Here is a 23,422-nt window from a genome sequence, read left to right as displayed (position 1 = left end):
AATGACTTCCCATGCAGCATAGCATGTGTGCTCATTTGTGTGTAGTGTACACATGCCTGTGCAACACGGTGTGTTGAGTGTGTGCATGGTTTCCTCCCGTGAGCAGACTGTCTGGAAGACAGGAAAAGTGCTGATTGATGAGGGAGCGTTTGCTTTAACGAGCCTCCGGAGTGGATTCACCTTGAGAGAGATTCGGTTTCTCACTTTACACTGGTTCGACTGCTGTCTCAAGATATCAGAAGCATATGCCATCAGTCCACTGCTTGTGTGTGTGTGTGTGTGTGTGTGTGTGTGTGTGTATGTATGTGTGTGTGTGTGTGTGTGTGTGTGTGTGTGTGTGTGTGCTCTTGATGTTGTTTGCTTGTGTGTGATTGTCCAGTATGTGTGATATTTCTTTTATGTGGCTGCATTTTTGGTGGGTCCAGTTGTTGTTTGCAGGAAGTGAAGTGAGTGTGAGTGTGCTTGTGTGTGTGAGAGAGAGATAAATAATTGATTGTGGACCATTAGATAACCCAAAAATCAGTAGTTTAATCTCAGTACCAGTCATTTTTTGTCTTTTTTCTTTTTCTGTAACATTTTTTTCATTCATGTCCTAAATATCATAGGAATTAGTCCATGAATTGGTCACTTAATTAGGTAAATACTACATTTTGGCTCCAGTGATTAGCAGCAGTCACAGTCAATCATTATACCTAAAGAAAGAATATACATTAATTTAAGAAATTAGTGAGAATTACTCCAACTCATTGATAAAGTAGAGTATTAGTAGATGAGTATATATTAATATTTGATACATCAATTTAAACACAACAAATTTGAGAGGCTTCGTGACATTTAAAAAATTTTAAGGCTCACATATGCTCCCAAATATAACCACATTAGGACAGCGGGCCCTGTTTTATGAGATTTATTGTACTGATAGAATTAAGTTGTTGTTTTGTTAATTGACATTAAATTGGACATCTGTTTAATATCCACGTTGTAATGGGGCACATGATGATGGTTACTCTGAAGAGTGAAAGCATTGATTGCAGTAGTCTCTCTCGTATTACAATCATTTCCACAGAATGAACCTGGGAGTGAAATTAAACTATTTCTCAATTTAGTGGAGAACCCTAGAGTCTCCTTAAAACAAACCTCTGGGGCTGCCTTTGAGAATTCTCTGCTTTAGAGCAATTTACAAAGCAAACGCGTTTCCACTTTTGGCCTCTAGGTGTCCCCGTAACAAATTCCCGCCACTCCTCTCCCCTGCAGGGCGCTCCCTACTCTCTCTCTTCGACTGTTTACACTATCAATGGCGGAAGACGCTTCATGCCGTGAGTTTTCGTTAAATATTTACATAATACAGCAGTGACGGCTTTAACGTGTGATGTCGCTTTACTCGCAGTGAAACATACTGTCGCCATATATGTTGTTTTTGTCAGTACGGTTTTTATCTGTGAACAACGGGAGGCAGCCTGGTTCATCGCTCCGCCGTCTCCTCCTACATTAGCTGCGTTCAAGTGTTGAGGAAGTGAATGAGAAGCCACCGGTAAGAAGTCCACCTCTCACAAGCCCTGTTGCCAAAACGGCTCGGTTACCCCGAAAAGGAGCTTATGGGTCAGCTGCTTTCGTTTAAACACAGCTCAAAGTGTGGTCAGGTATTTGTGAGAACGGATACATCCCGGAGGCAAAACACCAGCCACTGGTAGTAGTTATAGTAAAACCAGCCCAGTAGCATTACATTTTGCATATTCATCAGGGGGCTGTACTCATCCATTAGGTGAGATTTGACAGCGTTGTTGATACCCATGGCATCACATCTTAGTGATTTACTGTTAAGTTATAATTAAATAATAATCAGTTCATTTTATTTATATCAGGGTTGTGGAAATGTGCATTCAGAGAAGAGGTGAAGGCAATATAAAGATTACATAATTCCACTTTATGGCATCTAAAGTTCATTTATTTATTTTTAAATGAATATAGTCCACTGGGTTAGTATGCGTAAGGTAATGATTGGCATTGTCCTGCACATACAGTATGTCTGCAGGCAGAAGGGAGGAAGGATCATTGTCAAAGTTCAGCTAAGGTGGAGTTATTGTTGTGACCGCTGTGAACAGTGCTTTCTGTTTCAGTCTTAGTTTTTGCTTTATTCTGTCAGCTGGATTGTCCAGCTGAAAGGTGAGCAAAGCGAGTGTTGCTAGATATGGTACATGATATTTGTTGTTTTGTGCAGTTTTGACTAAAGGATGGCTTGAAAAGTTTAGGTTGAGACTGATATGCATAAGAAGGATTTCTAAATGTAGAACGGTCGTTTACAGTTTATTTCAGATATTATTTTTTTAGCAATTTTAATTTCAGGTTTACTGTTAGACTTAGTCTGCAGAAAATGATACACAGCATTGCTAAGTGTATCTTTAGTTTTCATTCTGAAACATTTTGTTACTGTTTAATCTCAGTTATCCATAAAACTGAGTCAAACTTGAAGCTCTTTATAATGCAGTGACTCATTGTATGATAGATTCCTGCTCACTAAAAAGAAGGTTTAGGGCTGCAGCAATTGATTATTTTCATTTTTTTAATAATCTGCCAGTCATTTTCTTCAATAAATCATAACAATTCGAATTTTGCAGAGGTCAAAATGTTGCTTCCATTCGCCTGCTGTTTCAAGTCCAAATCACAAAGATATTCAATTTTTTTTATCATTTGTGGCAAAGAAAAGCTAAAACCACACATTGGAAAAGCTGGAACCAGCAAATATTACAGTAGGTATTTTGACTTGAGACCTAACTGATAAAACTTTAGTGATAGATTAATGAAACTATATGAATCACTTTTTCAAAATAGTCACTGATTGATTTTCTGTCAACTGATTAATGAATTTTTATTTTCATTACATCTAATTACTTTCAAGACAACATTTGCTGCTTTACAGATTTGTTTCCCTTTCAGCAGATAGAGTGATGACTGTACAAAAGTGCCTGTGTGTTGATATTATTATTTCCCTGTGTATTATATTGGCAACCATCTGTCGATTCATCATAAGTTGATTGACAGATTATCAATCTGCAACCATTTTAATAATCAATGAATCATATGAGTCACTTTTTTGATAAAAAAAAAAAAGCCAAACACTCTGTGGTTCCAGCTTCTGCAGTGTGAGTATTTACACCCTTTTCCAATGCAATATCATTATAAAGTGAATACGTTTGGGGTTTGGACTGCTGGTTTAATAAAACAAGAAGTTTAAGGAGGTCACCAAGGACTCTCACCATTTTAAGTTACATTTACAGCAATTTTATAAACCAAATGGCTAATCAAGAAAATATTGTGCACAAGGTCTGGGAAGTATATGCCAGACTATATATCGTCCTAGATTTTGGAAATCCTTATATTGTGATATGGCATACATGTTGTCCTTTCCTGGTTTTAATGACTGCATTACAGTGATGTGCTTACCAGACTGTTCTTCTTGCTTTCATACTTGCCTTTACCCACTTAGTCATTATATCCACATTGCTGATGATTATTTATCAGAAATCTCATTGTGTTAATATTTTGTGAAGGTACAAATACTCATTGTCTCAATATCCCTATCGAGGTATCTGGTCAAAGATATCATATTATTTGATTGTTTTCGCCCAGTCCTAGCATGTATGAAGTGCTTTTTTAAGAGATTTCAAAATATTGAGCTCTATGTTGTGTATTGCAATATACCCTAATATTATATCACACTATTATTTTATACCATATTGCCCAGCCCTAGTATGTAAACATAAAAGCAACATTGTGTAGAAATCAGCATTTGACGCCCCCCACAGTTTTTAAGTGCAACAACACTGTCATAAATACAAATCCCAGGTCTGTAACAATTTGTCAGATAGAATGAAGGGTCTAACTTCGAACAAAACTCATTAAGTCATAACAGTGTTATGTCTTGAGAACTTAAAAGTTACACAGTGCAGAGACAAGCGATAGGAGGGCGGAGTGACTGTGACAGAGACACTATTCACCCTAATACAAGACACACTGTATCATCAAAATGATTGAGAAGCTGTTATTTTAAGATAAAAAGAGTTACATAATGTTGTTTTAAACAACAGCCAATATATTTTTAGCTGCAGCCCTAGTGTCACTATTGTGTCTTGAGTTACCCAGTCAACCAGCCTTAGTGTCATCATGCTCACATGTGCATGTTAGAGATTGTATTCAGTTTGCTTGTTTCAGGGGGAATAATTAGCCCAGAGGGAGACTGGTGATAAACTTTGATTAGAGGCAAGTTGGAAAGTGAAGTGACTTTCTTTGATAGGTTAAAAACAAAAGAATGAAAGGAAGAAATAAAAAAAATAAATAAAAGTGAGAAGAGTAGCAACAGTGTCTGTCCTCCTCTCTTCAGTTCCAGGTGAGTCGGCTGACTGAAGACGGGGCTCCTGTGGAACCAGGCCATGGATGAAGAGTTGACGCCTTTGGACTGCCTGCTGCCCTCAGGTACCGTCTTTCAAACACACATTCCCTTGACACAAACACACATGCACACAATCAATCAAATAGGCAAGTTCATGCATAGACACATATGGTGTGTACACCCACACAAGTCACATCTGTGTGTGGGACACGCAATCACAGACAAATTTGTATGCGTCTGATCAAAACACATCTCTTACTCACGTCACTGTCACACTTGTCTTCCTCTCTCTGCTGCTCCCCCTCGCTCTAACACACAAACTGTCTTGAGGGAATTAAAACTCAAAAACAAATCACTGGCACTTTCATGACAACAATGTGTATATGTATGAGATGCACTTCGCTGTGTCTTCTTTTGTTAGGCTGCGTACATAATGAATCTTTACTGAAGGAGGCCTTGATGTGTTTGCTTTTTGAGAAAAACACACACTTTGAGGATTTTGAAGATTTATTGGAATATCTCTAAAAATAAATAATCTTGCTCCCTGTCATCATATAAATTCACTTTGTTCAATCACAGTACTAGAAACCCAGGTTTAATCTGACATTTGACAAGAAAATCCCCATGCACATTTATTACATTATTACATTGCATTTATTCTCTCATTTTGTTGCAAGATGTTCTGTATCTGTCGATGCTCTGTAAAAAAACAAACTCTCCAGATGGTGAGCACTGACTGCTCTCCAAACCTGAGGAGGAAGCTGGTTATAGCTGCCTTTAGCCACTACTGTCAGGTCAAGGCTTATGTGAGCTCCCAGGTGGTGTGTGTGAGTGTGGAGGAAGGAGAGCTGATCTGAGCCAAAGGGCAGCTTTTACACAGAGCTGCAAAGGTCAACGGGATCGTACAACAGTTTGGCCTGTAGAGGAGACAGCAGGCACATGTAGCTCCCTCCATCTTTTACGCCTGTCTAGTATTACACCTGCAGTAACATTTGTTATTTCCAACTAATTTAAAGAGCTAATTTTGTGATTTACATGAAACATATTCCTGCTCTACAAGCTTGTAAGTTAAAATAAAGGGGTCTGTCATTGGTTGAGTAGCAGCAGATACACTCTGTCCACATTGAATTGTCGTGTGGGACTTTGACACTGGATAGAAATATTGTCCACCCACAGAAAGATATAAATAGAGAGCTTAGGAGTGATAAACAAGCATGATGCCCCCAGAAAGCTCAGCAGTGTCAATTTTTGCCTCTCTCATCCTTCCTGGATTCCTCGGCATACAGCGATCACAGATGGGCCTGGTTCATGAAGAGACATTAAGCATACCGTGTGCTGACAAGATACAGAGGAATCTGAAGTCCTTGAAAAATCTTCTCTGTAATATATCTTAGCAATCTGTGTTGTTGCATTCCTGGAGTTATTTAAATGTTGGAGTTTGGTGCAGCCACTTTCCTTCAACCTTACATTGTTGGGATTGCTGATGAATCTTTTACTGACCCGCACTCTAGTTAAAAAAGAAATACCCGACTTGACCTCTTGTTGTCTATGTTTACCCATTTACAGAGTAGAATCTGAAAAATACAAAAACATGGGCCAAAGAATGCAAGGTGCTATGCCAAGAATTGGTTATTAGGGTTGTTGAGGTAATTTGAAATGAGCATGGAATTCTCATGGAAAATGAAGGTATGACGAAATGATTAATTGTAACTACTTTTTAAAATTAAGATTATTTAAATGACAAAAATAAAAACACAACTTGATACGAACACTGATAAAAATTAGAGCTGCAATAATTAGTTGTTTTGTCAATAACAAGAGAAAATAACTGTTTATCATCAACTTTTTTGATGAAGATTAGCGAATAAAGCAATGACTTTGCAATAAGCAAAAATGGAAAAAAATTTGAAGGTTCCAGCTTCTTAAATGGAAGGATTTTCTGCTTTTCTTTGTAATTTATTAAATAAATGAAGTGTCTTTGGGTATTGGACTGTTGGTTAGACAAAAGAAGCAATTTGAATATGTCACTTTGGGCTCTGAGAAACTGTGCTGAGAGTTTTTCAAAATTTTCTGACATGTCAGACCAAGCAATTTATTGATTAACAGTGAAAATAATCAGCAGATTAATCAATAATGATCTTCCTGTGATCTTCTGTGACTGCAGACTGCCCAAGTCTGAACTGCATATGGTGATTCAGATTGCATTTGGTTCCCATCTGAGCACAATCTGTTCTTTTGTATAGACAAACTTGAACATAACAGGGCTGATCTTTTTATATCCAGGTGCTGAGTCCAAAAAGTAGGTACAGCAACCCTGATTCCGAAAAATGTTGGGATGCTGTGAAAACATAAATATACATTGACATATACTCCAGTGAAAACAGTACAAAGACAATATATTTAATGTTCTACCTCATATGCTTCATTGACTTTTGTAAATATATACTTCATAAAACCGTTGTCGGTAAACACTTTTCCTTTGCAAAAAACTTTTTGTGGAATTGGGGTTGTATCTGTGTCAGAAGGACTCTCAGCACTGTAGAATGCTCACTTTCAAAAACGATTTTCAGCCTATCTTGAGCCCAGGTTGGCTCTTTGTCAGGTTTCTCCTTCTGTATCTGATGAAGAGCAAACACTAAGCTAAATTAATTAAAGAAAAAAAAGTTTCTGAAAGGGAGCATACTACAAGTCCTTGTACAACCTGATTGAGCAACTACAGTAATCATTTAGTCCAACGATTTTGATATTTCATATCATATCATCATTTATCAAGTATACCATATATTTATAATAGTATAGTTTGTGTTATTTTACATTGCTCTCTTCTCTCCCATTGCCTTTGCTTCTCTCTTCTTCTCTGTCTCTATTGATCCATTAATACTCTCGTTAAACTACCACAGCCACTGTAATTGTTGTTCTGTATGTACATATGTTTGATTATTCTTGACATTCTCGCACATGTTTGTGATCTATGCAGATCAGGAACACAGAAGCAATGTTGATTTTCTATGCTTGTACAGCTCTAAAATCAATAGCACACAAAGGCCAACATCAGTCAAGAGACACTCACTCCTGATAGGATGCTATCAGCAGTTGTGAAGCATCCATTGAAACAAATGTTTACTCAAACACGTTAGCTAAGCATTACAGGCTGCACTCTTGGGTTTGCTCACTGTAGAAATCTGAGATTTATTCTAAGGATTTCTCAGGGTGTTCAAATAATCCGCCAAACGGTTGCAGAACAGAACAGATCAGAGCACAAACACGCACAAACACACACAAACACACATCCTCCTGATAATTTAATTTAGTGGATGAATCTGTCACTTGCTGTCAAAGGTAAAAATGTGTTTGAGATTCCCTGTCTCATACACTTTTAAAATCTTGCTCCCAACTGTAGTTAAACCCTCCCTCCCTCCATTATATAAATTTAGAGTATATTTTTATGGCTTCTTTAGTTTAATCTCTTGCAGGAAATGCTTATCTAGACTCTCATTGGAGAATATAAACATAGCCCCTGGATGTCTGCATTTTAAAATCCCAAGTGTGCATGGTTAGCCTTTTAAATTTTGCTATTTTAATTATAAATGCCTATTCCTGGAATGTCTATGTACTAAGTTGTGTGCTTGGATTTTGTGTGCGTGTGTGTTGTGGTATTTATGCTGTCTGGTACTTTTAAAAGAATCTCAAGGTGACATTTCTTTGAACGGAACGCACAAAAGGCTGTGCACCTTCCTTGTGTGTGTGTGCGTGGGGAGATGAGTGTTTGTGTGACGTTGGGTTATCTGAAAAGTCACGGCTGGTTGAGTTTGTCTTTTGTTCTCTGTACACCTCCAGCCAATTAAGAGACAAGACTGACAAACCTGCTCCTCCTCCTCTTTCTCCTCCTCCTCCTCCTCTACCCCTTCCTGTGTCCTCCTTTCTTTTCCTCCTCTTTAGTGTCTCCTCTTTGTCCTCACTTACCTTCCTCTTCCTTTTACCATACTCTGCTGGGGTTGACTTTTCGTATTGGATATGACCTTCCAGTGATTTGAACTTTTTAACAACATCAAGCCGATGCTACAACAAAGTCACAAACCTAAAGGACATTTTTTTTTATCCTCCACACTCACAGCCAAGCCAAAATGCCCTCTCTTGAGGATATAAATCCAAAAAAGATTTTTTTTTTTTTTTTTTTTAATTTCAGGACTCAAGGTGATGCACATTTTGCAGTGAGAATTTCATGAAGCCTGAAGTATATTCTTATTCTTTCTTCTTCACCGTTGCTTTCTCTGGCCCCCCACTGCCTTTATGATGTATTAGGAAAGGTGCATTGGGAAAGATATAAGCTTTGCTAAATGCGCCATGTTTCGGTCTTCTGAAAATACAGGTTAGAAGAGAGGGAAAACGACATTGTGTTCACACAGTGTTGATTAAGCTTGAATATGACAGTTAGGCTTTGCTACAAAAGGCAACAACTTTGAAAATGTCTGAAATTGTCCATAAGTGAAGACTTAAGAGAAAAGATAAATGAGTAATGAAATGTGTGTGAAGGTGGAGGGAAGAGAGGAGAGAGAAAGCTTGAGTATTTGGTCCATTAAGGCTTTTCTAGGAGCTCTGTTTGTACTTTGTCGGTGAATGCAGAGTTTTCCATTATTTTTTTTCATCTTCTACAGATAGAAAAATGACAATTCTTGACTATTAGTCAGGGGATCTGCATTAGCAGCAGAGCAAAAGAAAAGTTTAAAGCAAGATGGATGGGGGGAGTGAGGGAGGAAATAGATTTGTGAAATGATGCACCCAGGGGCTGAGACTTTGACAGAGAAGCATTGAGGTACACTCAGAGAAAAGAGAGAAGCTATAGGTTGGCAGGTAACTTTCATTTGTGCTGTTTTGGAAAGGGTTCCCTCTGTTGTCGTGTAGTTACAGATGGTGTGTCACCAAGGTCAAAGTAATCAAACAAGTATCGATGAGAAATGTGTGAGAGTTCTTTTTGAAACAAAAACGACTCAAACTTTGACATTTGTGACCCTGGATGAGGAGAGTTACTGTCCGGAGGGAAATTGTTGCCTAATTTGGATACACATTATGTATACATTGGTTATGTTTTGTTATCTTCCCCTGTTGCAAACAAACCACTCACAGCTTAATTGGATCAAGAGGGAAAACATTCTGAACTTTCACAAAAACCGCGATTCGACATCTAGACATGTTTTGGTTGGTTTTTCATCCTCCCTCTTATTTTGCTGTCTCCGTGTGGAGCATAATAATGACTTCATTATCACACCATTGTTTTAATTTTGTTCCTTATTTAGCACATTCTGTCCCACGAACAACAGCCTCCAATCTGTATTTTGAAAGGTATTTTTTAACATGCGAATAGTGATGTGGTTTGTGTGGTGATTGTGCACCATCATCCGTCTGTCTGTGTCTTTATCTGATTGTGTATGATTCATACCTTTCCCTTCTCCCCTCCACTGTATCATCTTTTGCAGGCAAGCAGAGGATCTGTCTGATCATTCTGAACCAGCCTCTGGATAAGGACTACCTAAACATCCTCTGGAGTAAAGGTATACAGAATCTCACACATCTGTAACACAGATCAAACAAGTCCCCTTTATATTATATCACATTAGGTGCAGTCTTCATTGGTTTGCACTGAGCATCCCCTCTTGTTTTTTTTGACTGTGCTCTCTAGTCTACATAGCCTCCACTGTGCAAAATCTTAATTGCTTCCATGTCATTAAAAATGCCCCATCCCTGCCCTCTGCCCACATTTCCTGTGAGATGTGTTTTAATGAAGTTAAAGATGGCATCTTTTTTTTGGGCAGGAAATGATGTGCCTTTCTGCAGGGGTGATTTTTTTTTTATTTTATTTTTTTAATAACTCCAGGCTGTATGACTTGAACAATGATTATAGTCCAAACAAAGATAATAATACACCTCCAGTGCTTTCGTAGGCTAAATGTGCAGCATGATCTTGTTGCCCCGGAGACACAATTTTTTCTTCTTTTTTTGCATCATTGCACCATTTAAATGGCAAAACAATTTTTGTATGAGAAATTTCAGTAGAATTTCTGACACAAGCAACAAGCATTTCCATGACGAGCTAAAAGGGGGTCATTTAGCTTCACAGACAAACCCTAAAATTTATGTGATGGCATAAGAGCTATATTGTAACTTAAAAGGTCTGTATTTCATTCATTATCTTCATAGGTTGTTAGCTTTCACAGCACATACACTTTACTGTACAATTTGTGTTTATTACAGACATTCAATCCTATTGAAAGCACTGTTATAGCAACTGCAAAGTCTCATGTTAATAAGGATGTCGCATCCATTCAGACTCATTAAAGTGTGTATGCATTCACTATAGATAATGGGTTGGTAAATTATGTGAACACAAGCAATGGCATTAAGTGTCCACTTAATATAAACAGTCACATTTTCAGAAGACCTATACTAAATTCATTATTGAGCCAAACTTCATGATTTTTTTTTGTGACAAAGTAATATGTGTTCCACTTTCATCTCAGAAAAATGAGTGCTGTAGAAATCATTGAAACTCAAGACTGCCATGATATACATGTTCTTTACGAATGTATGTAAACTTTTGACTACAACTGTACGTTTAGTTTGAAAAGAATACAGTATTCAGTGGAAAAGACAGAAAAGGACACAGGACTATACCTTCATATTCAAACATACAGTACTTGTTGCGTAATACAAGCTCACTGAATGGCTCCACTTCAGCAATTTTGGAGTAACAGTCATGCCCAAGGGCAATTTGGTGATTGATGTGAAGAACTGTGCTCAGTCACTTTCACATCATCAAACTGATGGTCACAAGTTTGCTGGCAGTTTATGAACCAAGGAACTAGATTGCAGCCACTTCTTTGTAGCTGGTAATAAGAGGATATAAAATCGATGTGATTTTTCTTCTTCTTCATGAATACTACAAGGCCCTTTATCAGAGTAAAAGCCAAACAGATATTCAGAGAATTCAAAAACATGCACAAAAGACTCATCGTTAAAAGAGGAAAAATGTGGAGGGAAGTAGAGCTCCAGACTCCCTGGGGTGTTGCTTATGAGATGTGTTGATGCATAGCATTGGTGCTACTTGGCTGTGATATATTAAATATGCAAAGCTGACTTTGAGCCGTTAAACCAGACAGTGTCATCTCAACCTGTATCCTACGTTTTTCTTTTAAATCTGGTGAACTGATCATAAACAGAATTACTCGTAGAACGAAACAGTGCTGAATTTGTTTGGCATTAGTCATTTTTATTAAGGAAAAAGTGGAGAGAAGTGGCCTGGATCACTGGTTCTCAACAGTTTTAAAGATGAAACGACAACAGAAAAAAAGTAAGAACACTAATTAATGAAAAATGTGATACACATACTTATGCAATCAGGGAAGAAGGGTTAGTAAACACAGTGACTTTGAAGTCAAACTTCTGATTAAAACCACATCAGATTGAATTTGAATGAATACTGCTTTGATATTCTTATCAACTAAGCTAAAACATTGGCATTAGACAATTTCCTGATCTGATTTCACACCAAAGGTTGCCTAGTTTATTTGGTGATAAGAATGAAAATATAGAGTTTAAAGAAAGAAAAATCCTGTTAAACATTCATCAAAAGTATTTCGATGCTGTTAAATGAAAAGGGAATGGGTTAAGTTTTTTATAGATCTGCTCAATACTATCAAAAATCACATTGTCTGTTTTTTTTCTTCAGTAAATTGCAGTTGTTATATGATTTGAAATGCATTTGAACACCCACTTGTAATTTTTCAGTGCAAACAATGTCTAAATTGAAGAGCGTTTTTCAATACTCAGCCTAAATTGTCCGTTTGCTTCTAGCATGGAGAGATATTACACTTTACGCCCTGTTGAATATAACCAACCCTCAACAGTATTTGGAGAGTGATATTTTTTAGTTTAATATCCTATTTTCAAATTCAAACTGTGACCAGACCAGCAAAGGGTGAATGATGTGGTTACACTGCAGGGATTACATTTTACACAAATGCATTGTGGGCCTATTGCATATCCTTGTCCTGATTGTTTTATTGAGATTGCCAGTCATACAGGAACAAGAGTCATGAAGCAAGCATTGCATCATATAATCAAACCAACCGACTGCCCCCTTTTTGCAACCACTGTAATAAAGATGCAGATTTCAGATGTACTTTGACAGTATGATGTAGCTCGATAGTGTCTTATGACAGATTTGGGCATTTCTTCCCTCTTAGATAAGTCAAACTTATAAAAAAAGTTTCAGACTTTGGGTGGTTTCTTAAGTGCCAAAGGCAGTGCTGTGGTGTGAATGTCAGAAATCGGGAAGCTTTCTTGATCAGTTGGCAGCAGCGCACATGGGACTTGAAGAAGCTTTGACGGGATGATGATGGTGCGTGAATGGCAGATCTCAGATCTCCCGCAGTGTGATGGTAAACACGCTTGTAGTAATTTTATCATTCCTCACTTAATATGCCATGTATTTTTAATGTTGTTTGTGGGATAAGCTGATGTAAGTGTCTGAGCTGTTGTCACTCTCCAGATGGTTGTTCACCTGGAGGCATCGTAGCCAGGTCCCCACCTTTACATATACAGACATCTGCACACACTCACACACACACACATACATGCATGCAGCAGTCTCAGGTTCTCTGATGTGCTACCCCTGGGCCCCCCTCATCACCTGTGGGAGAGGTAGAGCAGTGGGGGAGCAAAGGAGCGATAGAGGCTGGAAAGCGCAACACTGATCAAAGGGAAACTCATTTACAGGTGCCGAGTGTGATGTTGTGAAGTGGGATCAAGCTGCTTATCTCACTCATGCACCCTCTCAGTCATCTAGGCCATCAGTCACCCACTCACTCAGTCAGTCACTCATTTACTTACAGATCCCTCACTTTGTAACCACACAAACAAGCAAGTCAATAAAGTAATCAGTGAAGACAACTCTCAACAAGACAAAACACAGGCCGGTGTTTACTTCAACTGCTTCGTTTCATCATCTGTTGATGAGGAGCAGCTTGCTGAAGTTGAAGTTTATGAACATCACCCATCAGCCAGTCAAGTGTCAGCCTTGTAATCAAGGCTGGTTGGGGGATGCGGCTGCAATGTGCTGGTGTGAACATATGCACTTCCTGCACTTCTGCATTTAAGCACAGGTGTCAGATGTAGTAAATAGGTATGTGGAGCTATTAGCAAGGATTGATGAGAGAGATCAAAACACAGCTGAAAAGCGAATAATTCAAGACTGTCATTGGGAAAGAAAGGAGAACGAGTGGAAGAGCCGGTGAAATTGTGTGACTGAGAATAACAAAGAGAAGGATAAAGTGGAGGAATAAAGAGTAACAGTGGAGCTAGAGAGAAAGAAAATGAGATGTTTGTGCAGGGAATCAATCAAATTTCAGGCAAGGTGTAGAGAGCAGCGTGGATCTGCCGACAGGGTGACAGATGGAAGGGTAGAGGTGGACTGATAGATGAAGGGAGGGCGTCAAGGCATCATAATAAGGATAATAATCTTTTCACCGCTCTCTGTGACCGTTTGCCCTCTCCTGTACGGCGCCAAAGCTCCAACCTGACAGGCATTAATCCTCACCACTAACCTCATCAATACAGGGGTGCTATAGAATATATCCCACAGCTCTGTGTGTGTGTGTGTGTCTGTGTGTGTGTGTGTGTGTGTGTGTGTGTGTGTCTGTGTGTGTGTGTGTCTACATGAATGTGAACATACATCTTTTCTGCATCAAACTCAACAGCAAGATAGATGAAAAAGCAAGTGCTGAAATGGCAGGTTTAGTAGTGTGTGGATGTGCATTATCTCCTGCCCACCATATGTATCTGTCATACAGCAGGGTGAGTGACAGGAAGAGTTGGTACTGAAGCCTGCAGGGAGGGATTATTATGGCTGGTTAATTTACAAGGTCATCTCCCCCGACTGCCTCCTCTGTCCTCGCTCAGCTCACATCATATAACCGTCCGGATTCAGAATTAGTCTTCTCTGCCGGGCTTGTTCTTTAAACTCAAATGCTCTAAAGAGAAAGAGAAGATGGAGTTGGTTTGGCTGTTGCATACACAATTGTGGCACTTGTACTGCAAACAGACAGCAATTCATTGGGCGGATGAAAGTAATTCTATCTTCACTGCCTGTGGATGGAGTGCAGATGGAGAGATAATCTCTTTCAAGTTAAGTTTACCCACTTTTGTCATTAACTGTGATAAAGACAAATTAAATGATGATAGATACAGAAAGAATGACGCCCCCACAGACGTTTAAGAAAGTTTCTCTTTCAATAAAAACAAACTTTTAAATAAGCTTGACCTGTTTTATCTGAATCTTTGGAAGTTGTGTAAAGAACAGCAACCTTTAAACGACAGACAGTTGAAGCTAAAAAATGTATATTTGCACACTCAAGGACATCAACCTTAATACAGGGAATAAAGTGCTTTGCTGTGACAATTTAATGAAAAGGGATATAAAATATAAAATAAATTCCTGATATATACAAAGCAGACAAAGTATAGTATCTCCTTCAGAGAACTGGTTAAATGGCACACATTAGCTTGTTGTCTTGTTGTGGTCCCTACTGTTGCTGATGTACTGTACTTACTGACCCCTGACTCACATCCCTATACTGGCCTTACACTGCCCCTACCATTCATGTGGGTACTGTAAGAGCATTTCTGCTCTGTGTGCACAAATGCGGTCACACGAGCATGTGGCTGTGACAAGCGGCCCACAATGCTCACAGCTGGTCAACACTCGCAGGCTCGTCAAGTCGACTTTTAAACATTCGAAGCAGGGACAGTGGTTGATATAGGTAAATAACGAATGCAAGGTAAAAAAATGACCCCTTCTCCCTCCCCCATTGTCAACGCTTCGAGTGTTTGTGGGTAATTCTCACTGAAGCCCCAAAAATGTTATTTGGGACAGCCCTACAAATAAGAATCTGACTGTTACTGGGTTAGTTTCTCAACTTATATTACTTATTCTTTCCCTATCATTGCAACGTGCTGCTTTGATTACAACTACCTTATGCTGTTCCTAACCAATGATAGTGTTACGGAGAAATGTTTTTATGTGTTTCTCCTTTTTGTTTGTATTGTGCACAAGTTTGATGCTATTCCACTGATGGTGGTGGTGGTAGTAACACGCAGAGAAGCGTATTGATTGAAGCGCAAAGGCAGTGAAGAAGACTGCTAGCGCTAAACGTGAATGTAAACAATGCAGGATTTTAAAAATAAATAGTATTCCCTTGCAAATGTTTAATGAAGAAGTCAAAAACATTTAACATGTTAGACAACAAGGACATAAAAAATGTTTTTAGAAAAGAAACACTGATAGTAAAAATTTTGTTTACAAGAAAACTCCACAGGGCACCCATAATTGCTCCGAAGCACACAAACATAGTAATCTATGAATTAATGACCTGCTGAGCAGAATCAGGCACATCCTGCATGTCATCTCATTATCAATGTAGTTACTAGATGACGGTTTAAACAACTGTCTGATTTGTCACTGCTCATTTTTCCTCAGGCTTAATAAGGCTAATACATTTGAAAAAGCTGTAATAATTTCTTCTGATCTTCGTGGAGGCACTGTTCTTTTCAGACAAGGCAGCAGGTCACACTTTACCTCTTTCTCTGGGGGATAACCGTATAAAGAAACCGAATTGTAAAAAAAAAAAACTAGCAGTGCAAAGTAATGTTAAATGAGGCTTTAACTGGTAAATGATATTTACCAGATCAGCATAGAGGAATGGAAGGGATCTTCAGCTTATCATAACAAGCATTTGCAAGGAGAATCTCCTTCAAAAGATTTTGCAGTGGTTAATTGACGGGCAATTTTGATACATTACCGTGTATGAGATGGCTATAAAGTAGAGTCTGCAATATGACCTAAAAAATTTTTTTAGGTCAAACCTAAGGTTTTTTTTTTTTGCTTTTTGCGGTGGCAGTATCAGATCATGCAATTACAATAATAAAAGGGATCCAGTCAAACGTGATTCTATCTACCTGTAAGAGTTTTGCAGTTGTTGTGAGGACATTTCAATCACAGATAAAGTGGCCTTCACTTCCTTGGATGGTGGGAAATTGGGATGCTCTGTTTACCTTTCACATATTTGTGTTATCAAATTCGGCATTAGCAAGTAGTAAATGGATGTAACTTTAGTTCTATGAGTACTTATTTATCCCTCTAGCTGTGCTTTATCGCAGCCACAGTAAAGTACATTATTTTTGATAAACTAAAACATTTATGACGGTAAATCCATTTTGTGGCTGAATGTGACACCGCTAACGATAATGAAACCAAAATACTGCCCACCCCTAATGTAAGGCAAAATTATGGTCAGGAAACTCAAATTATGGTCAAATTATAAAATTGTAAATAGATTATTTCAAAAGATTGTTATAACAGTCAAAAAATTGTCAAAAGCCACACTAGAATGAGATCATACCTCTCTGAAATGTGTCTGTGTGCGTTTTAATGGCATACCATGCAAACAGAGCTGAGGAAATGATTGACAGAAAGAAGTAACTGTTCTAAAACACAGCAATTCTGTGTGTGTGTGTGTGTGTGTAGATACTCATAAACAGATAATGACTGATAGCTTTACAGTCTGTCATCACGAGGCTAGAAGAAGAGTTTCTCTGTTTTTCGAAAAGTTTTCATTTGAAAAGTTTCTCAGCCTTTGCACTCTGTCAGAGATAATGAGTCATTTCCATTCCATTCCATTCTTGATGTGAAACATCGACAGCAGGTGGTGGGGGTTAAGAATAAAAGCACTACCTTGAGTATAAGTGTCTTATTTACATCAATGCAAATGCATCTGCATTCTCTTCCTTTTTAAGCGCCCAAGGCAATGGTTAGATTGTGAAGAATTCCGTCCTCGGAAAAGGATTCAACATTTAACTCTATCAAGTCTACCATAGCGTATGTGTGAGTCTGCGTGTGCTTGTTAATTTGCAGTATGTAGGTGGGACATTGTGGCATGTTGCACATATTTTAGAGGTCATGGTGAAGAAATGTGTTCAGAGTTGTGTGTATTGAAATCATGGCTGTGGAGGTTGCAGTTATGCTAATTTTAAAAACTCCTGACCTGGATTTGTTACTACAAGGTACCCTTTGGAGAACAGACGTGTGAATTTTGATATTTTCGAAATGCTGTGATGTGCGCAAATCAGTTTTTGCCCTGAAGTGCGAGGAAAGTAGTCACATGCGAACTATCGGTGTTGTTGTACTGAAAACTGAATATTGATATTCCTGAAGAAAATTTCCACTAGTTGTAAGTACCTTGTTGGAGTTTTTGACCACTAGTAGCGCTGTCAAGTAATGTTTTTCTGCAACTCAATCACCAGAATGTACCATTCGGCAAACCACAGTGTAGGAGATACACTAATAATAAACACTCGTTAATGGGGCACCACCTCCGTTATTTTGTCTATTTGAATAATCCGGAGGTAATTAATCAAATTCGACTAAACAAGGTTAACTTGTATCAATTCTAATCAATTTCAGAACAATTTAATTCAATCTCACACATGAAGTAGTGAATTCTACACATATCCATCGGTTCTCCACATTAAAACAAGCCTGCACAGACAACGACGTACGGTTAAATATGTTTATTTACTAAATAAATCAAGGTGAATAAATGAAAGGATGATTCAAACAAACAATATTGATAACATAAAATGTAGAGACTAAATGATCATGGTAATGAATGGATGGAGATGAGCGGATGGTAAAGTCGCGAGTCTGGGAAGCATTCAAAGATTACTATAGTAATTTTGACACTAACGAGACCCTAACCGGATTTCTTATTAATTAAAGATTACTATGAATCAAAAGAAAAGAGACATCACCAACTCAAGAACATGCGTGTGACTCCAGCAGTGTGCGTGGGTGTTTAGCCTACTTTGCCTGAAGACTGGGAGATGTTCACCACTTTGGACCTCTCCGGAGCTGATAGCTTGACCTCGGCTTGAGGTGCCGGTCCGCTGGCCGGAGGGATGTCGCAGAGCGTCTGCGGCTTGGAGTGGGTTTCTCTCGTCCCGGTGTCGGAGGGAGAGCGCCGTCTGTCCAGTACTCGGCAGGAAGTCCCGGTCCGCTGCCCAGCGGGATGGCACCGCTCGTGAGCGTTGAAGGCAGGCCGGTCGGCTTGGCAAAATGTCTGTTCGTTGCAAACCGTTCACACGGTTTGTTGATGCAGGCAATTACTGCACAATGTTATTAACGCTGGTGGTCGGATTAAAGGTCTTCTTCTTGCATGGAGTGATGGCTCTGAACTTTTGATCGAACTAATTCAACTTTCTTGACGAAAATAACTAGAGAATAACGCTGGCCGGGCGAGTCCTCAGTTATTACTCAAAACAAGACGAATTAAGTCAAATTAACTTCTACTGAGTAAAATACTGATACTTAACAAAACGAAACGAAAGCACTTAGAGTCAGTGCGTCCTCAAATTAGGGTATTGAGGTAAAAATCGCACGTGGTCAATTGTGCGGAGATTTCTGCCTAAGAGCGTGTCGCAAAAATACAAAAAGTAAGGGTTTAAAAGTGAAGTGAAGAAAAATTTAGAGAAGAGAGTTACAAAAAGAGGTTACAGCAAGAGAGCGAGTGAGCAGTTGTCTCTTGGTATTTGTAGTCCATACCAGCAGGCGGTTCCTAAGGGCGGGCTGACGGTTATCACTGTGTATCATATCAATCGTCTACACTTACGAAACTTGAATTAAATTAAACCGATTTAATGTTTCGCGATCGTGCTTCACCTTTCTCAGGACCTTACCATGGCAAAATAAATGGACTTAATGAAATAATATGACCTGATTAAATTCGCTGAACGAATAAAAGAAATTAACACTGGATCAAACATGAAAACACTTAAAGATACAGTAGAACTGATAGAATCTGACCACATATATAAGCATTTCTTATAGTTCTAATACCTGTAAATGAAGAAACATATTACAGACTTTTAATCAGGAAAACATATTAAAACATAGATATCTTGAAAGTTTAATTTCTTTGTACCCGGACTCACCACTGGAGGGCATTGTGGTTCCACCAAACACATGACACAATTAAACATTAAATTTGATTTTAGCCAAATTTCATCACAGAGAAACGGGAGAAAGATCAGTTTTATGAGCTTCTCTTACTGACCCTTAATCTGTTGGAATTAAGAGAATGAGATCCTGACTTAATGGTTAATTAGAAATGGTCTGAAATCTGGAGGAACACAGAGACCATTTGGTGTGGAATGTGATCCAGATTGCATCCAGACGGGTCATAAATTCAGACTTGGAAGTGTTTGCATAGAACAAGTCAGAAGGTTTCCAGTGTTCTCTTAAAAGCTAATGTGTGCTTTAGAAGTTAGAGGTGAGGAGAGAGACACAGGTAAAGAGAGAGATACTCTAAAACAAAGAAAGAAAAAAACATTTGATGTGAGTTAATTTACATATATAAAGACTCTGTATTGACACCTTCTGATGGCCAGTTGTTCGTCCCTCCTGGTAAACTTCACAGAGGCCTCCCCATGACCTGTGAAAGAGGATATGTGTGCTTGCAAGGGAGAGGAGGTTCATCCAAAGGCTTTGGGTTGTAAATTAATTAAAAGTGTCTTCATACGAAGTATTTACAACCAAGAAAAACACTGTCCTCTCTGCCAGGCGATAAGATGGCGCCCCTCTTCCTGTAGAGTTGCTTCAAACTTAAAAACAGAGTTGATAAGGAAAACAGGGCCTCAGCATCAGAGAGAAAGGAACACAGAGACGAGTTCCTACAACAGATATGTTGCAAATGTGTGTGTCTTTATCTTCAGTTTTCTATTTTATTCTGTGATAGCACTGTGTTTATGGTCTGGTTAGATTAGGCACAAAAGTGACTTTTTTAGGGTCAAAAGATCATGTTACAATACCCAGGTTTTTGGTGGCAGATGGAAAAAATACCTGGTTTTAGGCTGAAGTGGCCACAAACAGTGGTCTCATGCCTGGTAACCTTCTCAGACAAGTCACTTCCTGCTACAACATGTCAAAATTTCTGCTGTAAGAAAGGTTTATAAAAAAGTGTAAAGGTCCCACCCTAACAGGTGCACCAAAGCTAACGGGAGACTGAGGGAGAAGTCACACACTGACAAGAGACGAGGCCTAATGAGGCAACAGAATTAAAATCACCTTTGTGGGTCGGCCCTAGGTGTGCATGGCTTTTAAACATGTTTGGTTGACCTCAAGGATACACAGTGTGTTTTGGTGGGAAACAATGAATGTAAGCATAACTTTTGTATGTTAACAAGAAAATTTCTCAGGGTACCTCTGACAGCAGCAAGCATTCAGATGATACAGTAGAAATATGCTGTTCAAGTTATGAAGTAAACTACCAGCTATGTGTGCTTGCCTGCACATATACTCAGTGTAGTGCAGGATGTGTTGCAGCGAAAGTTGCTGGACTAATGAGGTTTAGGTTTGCCTGTGTTTGGCATGTTGTGTCAGGATTTTTGTGACTTATCCTCTTTCCCCGTTTTTGATGTAGACTAATCAGCAATATGTGCCCACCTTTCACAGGGTTCTGACTATTACAGTTTTTACAAGATAGCCAGCCTGAAATCCATGATGCTATGAAGTCAGGCTGTTTAGAAGGCAGCACAAGGTCAAAATCAGTATGAGCAAAGACAAAGTGAAAAAAATGGCAACTGACTGATTTAGTAAACCAGATCACATATGTAATAGAAAGCTGTGACTAGAGATTCTTCCTCAAACTAGGTCTCTGTATTTTTTTTGTAACAAAAACAAGTACATACACACAGGCATGCCTACACTCAATAATGGGTTCAAGGAATGGACACATTTGGAGAAGGAAAGCCGACAAGACTGAAGTCGCTCGTCTCTGTCATGCAGGAGTTACTTAGTTTTAAACAAGGTTAAAAAAAAGGAAACTACATCTAATTCTTTGAAGTTTTCCCCCCTGTGTGCACCACAACAGCCCCAAACAGGAGAGGGCTCTTAAAAAATAGGTTGCCTGTTCAATTTGAATAGAATAGAGGCCATGAAAGAGCATACATTTGCAAATAGTTTGCATCCATTTTAGTGCAAGTTGCACACCGTTTTAAGAAAAGCAAATAACCGCCTCATTTGTCTATTTTTAAAATCAGAGAAGATATGTGCTACTTTACTTACTTTGTCTTTAACTGGTCAAAACAAATTTTGAGAGACTTTACATGTCTGAGTGTGCTGTTTGTTATGTTTTCAATGTTTTTCTACTCAAGTTCTACCTAAGTTTATTGCTTGAACAAAAAATGCCATGTTCGTGTCCAAGCTAGTGCTGTGTTTGTTTTTCTTTTTTCTATAAATTTCTTCCTCTGCACCCAATGCTCTGACAGTTGTAAAAAGCAGCAAAAACTGCCCATAGTGTCTCGTAAAATGAGTCAGTGAATTACTTTGTTTGGTGACCAAAGCCAGCAGGCTACAGAAGCAGTAGGCGTACTCACAGAAACCTTGGACACTCTTTGAAAGTAAACCGCACCTTAGGATAAAGGGAGAGCATGCAGTAATTATAAGGAGTAGCACTGGAAAGATGGCTCCTACGAAGAGCTCACCTCAGTACACAAGGCCATATCTGAGAATAGTCTCTTTGAAAATCCTCGTACAACTTGGCCGGTCACATTTCTTCATTTCTTGTTTAACATTATGTCAAATATGTCATATCTAACGGCAGGTGTTATTAGTATGTGCCATTCTTGTTTGTATGCCACTCCTGTGGAACTGAGTCAGTCTCTGGAAAGAGGGAGAAAACATGTTGGTAAGTGTGTGGAGACTATTACATCAGCTAAGCCACCAGTTACGATGAGACTTAGATGGTTGACATACAGTAGTTAGTAACATACAACTTAAGAACCAAAACATCCTGAAGTAAATTGAACACAACCACACTAACCCCCTAACCCAAGTGGCAACAGTGTCTTGGTTATATTTCAAAAGGCATAAATGTGTCAGTGAATATGCCATTCATTTAAAACTAATTGCCTTCAGTTACAAGTGTCTCTCTGTCTGACTTTCTGCAGCTCTCTTGAAGGCATGTGCTGATGGAGCTGCCACTCACCTTTATAATATCACTGCTGGAGTAAGAGATAGGTGAGTCTGCCTCGTGTTCACATTTGCATTAGGTGATTTGTGCCTTCACATATATGTCTTCCTAGTTGTGTGGTTATGTTTGAGAGAAAGATGATAAAATTGGAAAAGTGCACACTGTTTGTGTTGCAGCAGCAGTATTGGTTGCGTGTGTGTTTCAGGGGAGAAAATTGACCCTGTTTATGTATCAGAGTTGTGTGTGCTCCTGACAAAGTACTATATGTGTGCATTCCACATCCACATTTTTTGTGTGTATGGCTAATGGAGGACTGCTGTCAGGACAGAGATGGATCTGGGGTTCTCTGTGTCCCTGAAGTGTTGAGGCTTTCACATTAACACCCAGAGTGTGAGCAGGAATGTGTATTTTTGTCAGGGTGCAAATGTGATGTTATGCGTGTCTGTGTTTGTCGATGTGAATGGTCTTGCAATTCTGCCGCCCCAACAGCCATTTTAAGTTGTAGACAGCTGAGGTGAGGACATTTTTCCAAAGTGATGTCATTTAGTCTCACTTTCTCACTGTGCAAACTTATTCTAGTCCTTGAGGTTAGGACATTCCTTGAAAGCTGAAATCCCTAATGTTTTTACAACTGAAGCCTAGTCCAAACAAGGCATTTTTGAAAACAGGGTTTTAATGCAAAAACAATCTCCGTTTAGACAAGAGTTTTAGCACCATTTCAGAAATAATCTCCATCCATATTTACGCACCTAAAAATGTAAATTACATGCCCATGCATGTATATTGGTCATGGGTATGGTGGTATGAACAGGAAGCAGATGGTATACACTGTAGTTGGTTGCTTAGCTACAGAAAATACCATCACTGGTAACTTTCACTTGCTTTTTACTTACTTTGACTTTAGTTATATAAGTTACAAAAAGCAGGGCTGGCACCAAAGCAGCAGGTCATTTTTTCC

General features: G+C 38.8%; 1 protein-coding gene across 3 annotated transcripts in view; it reads left to right on the top strand.

Moving 5' to 3' along the window:
• The first annotated feature begins 1,253 nt into the window (after nucleotides 1-1,253).
• tpk1 (thiamin pyrophosphokinase 1) overlaps nucleotides 1,254-23,422 on the top strand; it is a 73,570-nt gene continuing 51,401 nt past the window's right edge. The window contains exons 1-4 of one of the 3 annotated variants that reach the window (XM_073488304.1): nucleotides 1,254-1,316; nucleotides 4,379-4,470; nucleotides 9,862-9,936; nucleotides 22,442-22,511. In XM_073488304.1, coding sequence (XP_073344405.1) covers nucleotides 4,428-4,470; nucleotides 9,862-9,936; nucleotides 22,442-22,511 — 188 coding nt within the window. In that variant the 5' untranslated portion in view covers nucleotides 1,254-1,316; nucleotides 4,379-4,427. Of the gene's footprint in view, nucleotides 1,317-1,358; nucleotides 1,532-1,747; nucleotides 1,763-4,378; nucleotides 4,471-9,861; nucleotides 9,937-22,441; nucleotides 22,512-23,422 lie in introns of those variants that run through there. The other 2 variants (XM_073488303.1, XM_073488305.1) reach the window with 2 other exon arrangements.

The sequence above is a fragment of the Pagrus major genome, chromosome 19 (genome assembly GCF_040436345.1).
Source record: "Pagrus major chromosome 19, Pma_NU_1.0".
NCBI lineage: Eukaryota > Metazoa > Chordata > Actinopteri > Spariformes > Sparidae > Pagrus > Pagrus major.
This window is presented reverse-complemented; position numbering and strand designations above follow the sequence as displayed.